The following is a 9693-nucleotide window of genomic DNA, read 5'->3' as shown; positions in this document are numbered from 1 at the left end:
TTTCAACAAGAAACATTCTTTTATACATATTGTCGTCTAATGTTACAAATTTGATATAATTAATTTATCTAGCATCACTAACTATGTACCAATGGATCAATTAGGACCCCAGCAGCTCAAGTACATAACAGTCCTCAGTGACTCCTCTGCCTGCTTTGCCTTCTTCTCATCCTTCAATTTGCAAGCAACATGTGAAGAAGAAGAGAGACTCTTTGCTTGAGAATACGATCTAACACGGTTTTTAAGGTGCTGTTGAGCCTGTCTTATAGCATAGTTCCATCTGCAGATACCAACTTGGTCCTTTAAAGCCTCTACAGCTCCAACACTAGCAGCCACGATCCAACCCTTGCTTGTTGCTGTTGCAAGATTCTTCATGATAACGTATATGACAGTATTTTCGGATAACAAATTAAGATGGAGATGATTTTGTTTCGTAAGTAAGAAAGTGTGGTTGTTGCTATTTGATTGATGAAGAAAAAAATGAATGAGGTATGCTCTTATTTATATGAATATAGGAGATCGGTAGAATGAGATACCAGGAGCTAGACAATTGGAAAAAGACATGGTTTTGGAAATAAACAAAGGCTATGTTTAGTGGTTTTGGAAATAAATAAATAAAATTAAATAAAGAGTGTGGCATATTTATATTTATGGAATACATTTTACTCTACTTTGGACCACTTTGTCGTGATTTTCAAAGCTAGATAAGAACATATTCAACCATCCAACTCACTTTATCATCAAACGCACCTAAAAGTTTGGTTTCCATTTTTTTAATGAAATATTAGTAAGGATGGGCTTACTTAATCTTTAAGTCAATTTTTTTTATATATAATTAATAATTGTTAATTTCTTTTGGAAAATACTAACTCCATCCTAAATGGTCAAAAATCAATCTATAAAAATCTAAAATTCTTGTTCAGATTTCGGAGATCCATCTCCGAACACATTATTGCTTTAAATCAAAATATTAAAATTAAGCCATACCCAATATATATTTTAAGATTTAATTTGGAGATGTATCTCTCAAATTATTCAATATACACCTCATCCATTCCTTCCTAAAACACTTTTTTTGTCGTAGATTATTCTGGAGATGCATCTTCGTATTCACACCAAACATAATTCAGGGATGCATCTCTGTAACCAGATCAGACAGTAAATTTCAAGTTTATTTTAGTGATGCTCAGATGAAATTGATGATATAATTAATGTATATTATGATGAATTAGACCATACAATCGATATACATAAAATGACATATATAAAGTAAAAAACCCAGAGTACACAATAAAATCGAAATCAGTCAAAATAAAATACAATAAAAAATAAATCCAAGTGCAAATACTATAACGTCGCCTCCTGTACTGCAGTGCCTCACGTGCCTCTTCCATCATGGCATCTACAACGTCCCTGACCTCAGAGCCATTCGGAAGGAGTCCTATGTCAATACCCGCCTAACCAATCTACATGATACAACGACATCTAGGCAACACATTTATAACATGGTCTAACATAGATGCTTCTCTTCTAGTATCTCCTGATGAGTTAACCACAGTGGATCTTCTAGAGCATCATGTATCATATAAGGATATGACACCCTAAAGAACCACCTGATGTAATCGTTTACATAGCTCCAGTTGTTCTCAGTTATGATACTTTATGTCTCCTTCAATATCAGATGATTAAGATAATCATCAAACATAACATCCATATCTCTATGTGTCATAGCGAGAGAAGCAGACATGTAAGGGTATCTAAGAATGTACAATATATAGTCGGACTGTCGCATGACGCACTTTGGCAGACAAGGAAACATCAGATGTGAACCGTAAGCCAATCATCCTGAGTATAAGACTATATCATCAAAGGGATGCGTCTCACGGTGATCGTAGTGCATATGGAAGTGTGTATTCTCTACTACCAAGCGGTTAAGATACACTCTGAACAAATTGGTCGCCTCGTTCTCTCAGAGTAAGGTGATGCAGCAGCACATGGCATATCCTCAGTATAGGTCGGTAGACATGACCAACTGGAGATGTGTGGGAAGTGCTGGAGGATCCAAGCCTAAAAAATGTTGGAACACATGAATCATTAGTAATGGTGTTGCAAAAGTCTTATGAAAATGACACATAAACACTAGAAGACCAAGAAATATTACCATCAAGTGTGATGCTTCCTGTCACTTGTTTTGTTTTCCACATGCAACATTCAGATAATTTAGAGTACAAGTAGAACAAACAAGAGGCCCATAGTTATATTCATGGTTCCTCTTAAAGTCATCAAAGTATCGCAGGTAAATGACATCCACATAACTGGAACTCTTGTCCAAAAAAATGGAAGTGCACACCATATACGACAGGTATGTTGTCACAACGTATGCTTTATGTTGCACAACCTGTTCATCATCACTAGTTGTCTACTGTACTTTAAGTATCTCATATTTATACACCTTATCCAAGAATCAAAACCTAGCATGAGCCCCTCAGGTGGTTTCAAACTCCTTCATGGCAGCCTCTAGGTCAACTCCCAGATAGTCTACCATTAACTCCAGTGTATCATCTATGCTAATCTGTCATGATCTAAAGTTTTCCCCCTAATTGAAAGATGAACCAAACACGAGACAATGTCTAGCGTGATAGACATCTCACCACGGGGTAGATGAAATAATGGTGTCTCCATGTGCCATATCTCTACAGACGCATTAAGCGTACCATGGTTAGCTGTAACATAACCGGTCTTGCACAAGTCTCTCATCCTAAATAGTTGGAAAACATAATGAAAACATCCTGAAACCACTGATTATTAGGTTGTTGCAGGCCAGTAATCTTCTGCCCATGGTTGATGAATTTTAGCGGATCACGGTCTTGCAGAAAATTAAATCATCGTTAAAAACTTTTAATATTATAACAAAAATTATTTAAAATGTATGAATCCAAATAAATTTTACCTATTTGTCCAAGACATGTCTGATAGTATGGTCCGGGTAAAGAGACAACAGTGACAAGTATGATAGGCCTCCTCCGAACCCATACGGTGTCTGGGGTGCCTCAAGTACCTATGTTGCTTCCTGTGCCTGGGGTGCCTCAGGTACCTCTAGTTTTTGAGGTACCTCCGGTGACTCGGGTACCTCAGTTGCCTTAGATGCTTGAATAGGTAAATCAAAGATAGAGGCAGGGATGCATTAGTAGTTGACATATGTGTCCTACGTGAAGAAGAAGGTGGAGATACATGAGCCACAAAAGCTGACGCCTTTGCATCAACCGGGCTAGAGGTAAAATGAGCCTGCATTGGTTGGCTCTTTTCCCTCCGAACAGATACATGTTACACAATCCTACTATGCCTAAATCGGTCTTGCATATCATCCATAATGCTTTTAAGTAAACCACGCAAGAGTTACACAAGGAGTACGAGCAACAATTTCCAAAAAATGCATTAAAAAACTCCAGAGATGCATATCCGATTTCTGGGAATCAAAATGTTGGAAAATTTCAAAGATGTATCTCCATAATTTTTTGCAACTTTCATCATCGTCAATGGCAGAAATGCAGTCCCCCAAAATAGAAAAAATAGTGCATTGATCAATAAAACTACCTATCAAACATTAATTATAAAGATGTGATAAGTTTTCTAGTTTGATGATAGGTTTATTGCCAAAATTGAAATGGTCAGATAATCCCATAGATATTTTGACAAGTTCGTCTAGTCGAAAGATGAGGTCAACTTTGGTTGAATTTCTAACTCAGGCAGAGACCAAATGTTTGGTTGGTTTTGAGACTTAGTGAAATTTAGAGTTTTCCAAACTTTTATTTTCTCCACGCAGTCGAATGGGGTATAAGTGCATAAGATCAGAAAGTTATCTAAAGACATGTGGAAACTTGTCGAATTTGGAGTCTGCATGGAGACAGAGTCGTGACATATTTTGCTTAGTCTGTCGTTGTAGACAGTTAACTTAGGACTAATATATAAGTAAACATTCACTTATGTTTTAGGGATCCGCAATTATACAGAGATTCTGTAAAACTCAAAGTATACATGTTTTTGTGAGAAAAAAGTCAAGAATGTATGTATATGTGTTCCATTTTTTATAAATCAAAGTCTTTATTTTAAGTTATTTACTACATTGAATTTTATTTCAATTATCTTTTGTTTCTTTTATATTTCGACTTCAGTATCAAAATATGTTTCAAACCTTTGATTTTCATACAATATGTCCTAGGGTTGTTTCGAGTTTAATATCTTAAGTGAAATTAAAGTTGTTTTGTTTACCAAATTTCACAATAAACAAGTTGACACACCTGATGACACCCTTTTGTGTAAAAATTTATACTTTTTCATTTTTAAGAAAAGTTATTTGAAAAGTTTTTCATTTAAGAAACTTCGCAAACTTGTGAGTGTGTATGAGATTGAGGAGTAGTAAGATAACCAAAAAAGAAATTAGAAAACCAACAAGAAGATATGTTAGGAATATGGTTACTCCGAGAAACAACAAAAATGGAGAACAACCATCCAATAGCATAAGGACAGAACACGGTCACTGCAAGTTTGACTGAACCAATCACCTATATTGTTAGCACGACGATCATACCGCCAACCGCGATCATACCGTGGATCACGGCTATAATGTCGATTGCACAAGAAGGGGTGAAATTTCTCGATATTCTATTTTAAATTGAAGATTCTCACCTCATCAATATCGTAGATGAGTCAAAATTGAAATACTTATACTTCAATTCATTACCCACCTAAGGTCTCTTTTGGGACCTTGCGGGTAAATCAAAATAAAATCTTGAATTTTCTTGAAATTTTCAATCAAAAATTTACATTTACACTTCTATTATTCGATAGAGTAATATATTTGGATTAGTAGTCCGGTGTACTTTTTAGAGTGATGTTCGAAATGGGAAATAGAGAAATCAAGAAAAAAATTATTTTCATTGATTAGTATTGCAGTTTCCTAATTACAAATTAGACATAATTAATCTTGTATCACTATATATGTAGCAATGAATCAATTGGGACCCCAGCAGCTCAAGTACATGACAGTCCTCAGTGACTCCTCTGCCTGCTTTGCCTTCTTCTCATCCTTCAATTTGCAAGCAACATGTGAAGAAGAAGAGAGATTCTTTGCTTGAGAATACGATCTAACACGGTTTTTAAGGTGTTGTTGAGCCTGTCTTAAAGCATAGTTCCATCTGCAGATACCAACTTGGTCCTTCAAAGCTTCCACAGCTCCAACACTAGCAGCCACGATCCAAGCCTTGCTTGTTGTTGTTGCACGATTCATCATGATATAAGAGAGTGTGGTTGGTAAATAAGAAAGTGTGGTTGATTGATTGATGAAGAAAAAATGAATGGTGACTGCTCTTATTTATATGAATATCGAAGATCGGTAGAATAAGATAAAGATAACCGGAAACAGACTTGGTTTTAGAGAAAACTGAGGCTATGTCGAGTGGTTTTTGGAGAAAACAGAGGCTATGTCTAGTTGTTTTGGAAGTAAATAAAACAAAAATTGTGGCACAATTATGGGATATATTTACTCTACCTTGGACCACTTTGTCGTAACGTTCACAGCTAGATAACAAAATATTGGGTATATTATGCCTTTTTAGCTTATTTGATTTAAAGTTATTAATAATTTGCACATAATTAAAATAAAATTTCAATAACCTCTTTTTAAATTTATTCTCTAACTACCCCCACTTTTTAATTTATTTATCAAAACATCATATTTTTAAGTTTTGTTTTAGTGACAGACATGATGTCAAAGGTTTTTTTTATGGGTGTTCGCAGGGCGGTTTAGATGGTTTTAATATTAGAAATTATCTACGAGATTTTTTTTTTTGCGGTTCGGTTGGTTTTTATATATAAAATCGAACTAAACTAAACCAAATTAATGTGATTTGGATTGGTTTGTTGGATCGATTTTTTATAAAAAAATTATTGAGCAATACATGCACATATGGAGGACACCATAACTTTATGTTTAGTTGTTTATACATTATCAAATAACAACAAAACTCATCATATTTAGACACAACTTTTCATTTAATATACAAAACTCATTAGACAAAAGTAGAATAAAAAAAATAAAACATTAGCATAAAACAATATTAAAAACTTTATATTGAAATAGAGAAAATAAAGGAGAGAGGAGATTTTAGATGATAAAAAAGAAAGAACAAACGGGATGAGAGATAAGAGAAGAAGAGACGCGATAAAAATGAAATTGAAAGATAAAACAATAGCATAAAAATCAGAAGATGAAAAAAAATAACAAGAAAGAAGAGCAATTAGAGAAGAAGATGCGAGTTATAATTGGAGAAGATTGTGAGAAGAATGTGCGATACTGCTAGAAGAGATTTGAGAAAGCTGAAATAAAATCTTAAATGTGAGGAAGAAAAAATTATTCATAATCGTGAGGGTAAGGCATAGTAGGTTTGGATTGGATATGGTTTAAGTGAAGTTTGTGTTGTAACATAATGTGCTTTAGTTCGGTTTGAGTTGATTTGTAAAATACAAACCGCAAATCGAACTGAACCGAACCACGTGATTCCGTTAAAAATGACTCAAACACATCCAAACTAAATACGAGTTTTTGTGAATTTCAATTTAATTTGATTTGGTTAGCGATTTTCTATTTGATCGGTTCGGTTTTGAACACCCCTATTTTTGTCCATAAGTAAAGGTCAAAAGCGCATTTAATAATGCTTTTTATAATTTTTCCTATAATATAATGACAAATACTTTCATAGACCTTAAATGAATTAGTGTCACTCTTTGTTCATCAATATTATTTTTTATCATTATTTTCAATTTCTTTTGACGACCTTTTGTTGTTGTTTCAAAGATCAGGTCGGTTATCAAACCAGTGAGAGTATCGAGTCACTGATTTATTGGTCGAACCATATGACTAAATCGGATTAAATCAGATAACTTGATTGAATAAATAGGTATATATATCAATATTATATAATTACTAAATCGACTGAACATAATGACTCGATCTCTAAAAAATCACAACAACTACCAAATTTTAATTTTCACCAAGACTCCTCCATGCACATAGCATATGGGTACAAAGTTGTTAACATATTTAAAGTCTAAAAGAAAGATTTCTTGAACTTCTCCATTAAGGTAACTGGCCACAATATGAAAGATTTACTCTTTGTCATAATGACTCTATCCGAAGGAAAAAGAATAAACGCCTAAATAGTATCTACATTAGAACTAAAAAGAACAACGTTAAGAAAGAAAAACGAAAGTGTGAAATTTATCAAGAAATTGACCAGCGTAAAAATGTCCAAATGCTACATACCTTTTAAATGGTTATTTTTGTTTGTTTATTTTATCTTTCAATCAAGTTATTGTAACTTTTACATGATTACTTTTTATTTATTTTAACATATTATTTTATTTAAGCATATTAAATATATTAATAAGAAAAATAATTAAATAAAAAAATTTAACGTTCAAAAATGTGAAAAAAATTTATTATAAAATAATAATTATTGTTTTATTAAAAAAATTATTTTATTATTACATTAATTAAAAAATAGTTTTAAACATAAAAAAATTTAGAAAAAAAAAAGATTCAAATGAATGGACAAAAGTTAACTAGTAAATAGTGATCCTTCACCCGTTAAAATGAAAGTAGAGTAGGAAGTAACTGAAGAAGGATGTCGAAATCAAAGATATTTGAAAAGTCAATATTAAAATGTTTCCCTTATCATAAAATTGGTCACTTCATGAACGATTGTCTCAAGAGGAGGGACAATGATGATTCTGTTCATATTGCACTTGGCCCAAATGATGATAGTTATGAGAGTTTTTGTGCTCTACTGATGTTGATTTTGGATACTAAAGAGAGTTAGGTCATGGACTTAAGTTGATATTATCACATGTATTCAAGAAAATAATACTTTGAAGCTGAAGGAAGGTGAAATAGTTTTTCTTTCTAACAATACGTCTTGCAAGATTCATGGTATTGGTACGATCAGACTTAAAATGTTTCATGATTATGATTTTCTTTTTCATAATGTGAGCTATATTCTAGATCTTAAGCGAAATTCATTATCCATAAGCATGTTTGATAATATAGGCCATTGCACTAGATTTGAACATGGGGTGTTGAAGATTTCGCATGGTAAAATTTATAAAGGGTCTAAAATATGTGGGTCAAATATTTTAGAAGGTTATAATGTTGTTGTTCATTAATCATTAGCTAGTGGATACTTTCATTACAAGAAAAAAAAATGATATTTGAGATCAAGGCATGATGGATGCCTTTGTGGATCTATGTGTTTGCAGATATAAAGATGAAAATCTCGTAAAAGATCCATCTAGAATTTTGATGACGACAACGATGGTTTAAGTCGGTAGCAATAACTTTCCACCTTAATGATGGTGATCTAACCAGAGAAATATCACATGCCTCATCAAACAAAAGTAAGGTCAAGATTAAAGATCTTATATGATTAGAAGTAATCTATCAAAAAATCTTGAAGCCTTAGATAAAGTGTGAAAGCTCGCCATGTCATGTCTGTCTGTCTGTCTGGATGATCCGAGTTTTGCAAAAGTAAGGAACTTTGAAGTACTAAGGCAACTCACATACACACACACATACTTAAAATATCTTTTAGAAAATATTTATTTCACTTAAAATTTCATTAGTGCTTCTAAGTGAAACTTTACTTGCGAGGATGAATTTTTGTAAGTGATCGTGTTGTTTGTTTATTTATAGAGAGTGTGATACTCATGAGAAGATTTTGTTTGATTTGTGATATAAACTAGTCTTAAAATCTCTATTTTGGTTTATTGAGATTTACCCTAAAAATATTATGCTTTTGGGTATTGAGATCAACCGTGGTAAAAATAATTTGTGATTGGGGATAAGCCTATAAACTTATCAAGATCAGCTTGTATAAAGGTTTTTGGGCCTAAACTTAAAAAGCTCAAAGTTTATAGTCAAACTTTCAAGAAGACCTCTTGGGGAAAAGACTAGGCTAATTTTCGGCAAAACCTATATAAATATCTGGTGCAATCTTTCTAACCATACCCTTTTAATTTATGATATTTACTTTTATTGTTTATTTTTATTGTCGCTCACTCGTAAACTACTAAAACGATCTTAATCGAGAAAAGTATAAAAGTAATCACGAATTTTAAATAACACAACTTACCCCCCCCCCCCCCCCCCCCTCTTATGCTTGAAGGCACTTGTCCAACAAGTGTCATTAGAGTCTAACTCCTATTAAAGACTAATAGTCTCAGGAGAAAAAACGACCTTAAGTTATTCACTAAACAAACACATATTCTTCAAGTGAAAAAATGACCTTCAAGTTACACACACACACACTCTCTTTGGTAAACTACAGAAACATGAGATGAAGCTGAAAAGATTTGTTGATGATGAAGAATATGATAAAAAGAAGAAGAAGAAGAGGAAAATCATTGCATTTAAAGCTACTGACATTGTAGATATGGAATCAAAAGTTGAAGATTGCCAAAGTGAGGTTAATAAATTAATGAAGCTCATGTTTCATAAATTCAAAGAATTCCTAAAGCATGAAATAGAAACCTCGAGGCTCTAGAAGAAAAGTGAAGAAAGTTCCTCGTCTTTTCCTACATGTCATCAATATGGAGAGAAATGTCACATAAGACTAAATTGCCTTCAAAATTAGAGAAGAA

General features: G+C 33.0%; 2 protein-coding genes across 2 annotated transcripts; both read right to left on the bottom strand.

Annotated features, from left to right (window-relative positions):
• On the bottom strand, window positions 1–587 carry LOC127086826 (uncharacterized). The gene has a single exon (XM_051027642.1). It carries the CDS (start codon window positions 373–375, stop codon window positions 97–99), a length of 279 nt encoding a protein of 92 aa, XP_050883599.1. The 5' UTR covers window positions 376–587; the 3' UTR covers window positions 1–96.
• A 4329-nt stretch (window positions 588–4916) lies between these two features.
• LOC127086825 (uncharacterized) lies at window positions 4917–5496 on the bottom strand. Its single transcript, XM_051027641.1, has one exon. It carries the CDS (start codon window positions 5288–5290, stop codon window positions 5012–5014), a length of 279 nt encoding a protein of 92 aa, XP_050883598.1. The 5' UTR covers window positions 5291–5496; the 3' UTR covers window positions 4917–5011.
• Window positions 5497–9693: the final 4197 nt, after the last annotated feature.

Source organism: Lathyrus oleraceus, chromosome 5, assembly GCF_024323335.1.
Source record: "Lathyrus oleraceus cultivar Zhongwan6 chromosome 5, CAAS_Psat_ZW6_1.0, whole genome shotgun sequence".
Classification (NCBI taxonomy): domain Eukaryota; kingdom Viridiplantae; phylum Streptophyta; class Magnoliopsida; order Fabales; family Fabaceae; genus Lathyrus; species Lathyrus oleraceus.
This window is presented reverse-complemented; position numbering and strand designations above follow the sequence as displayed.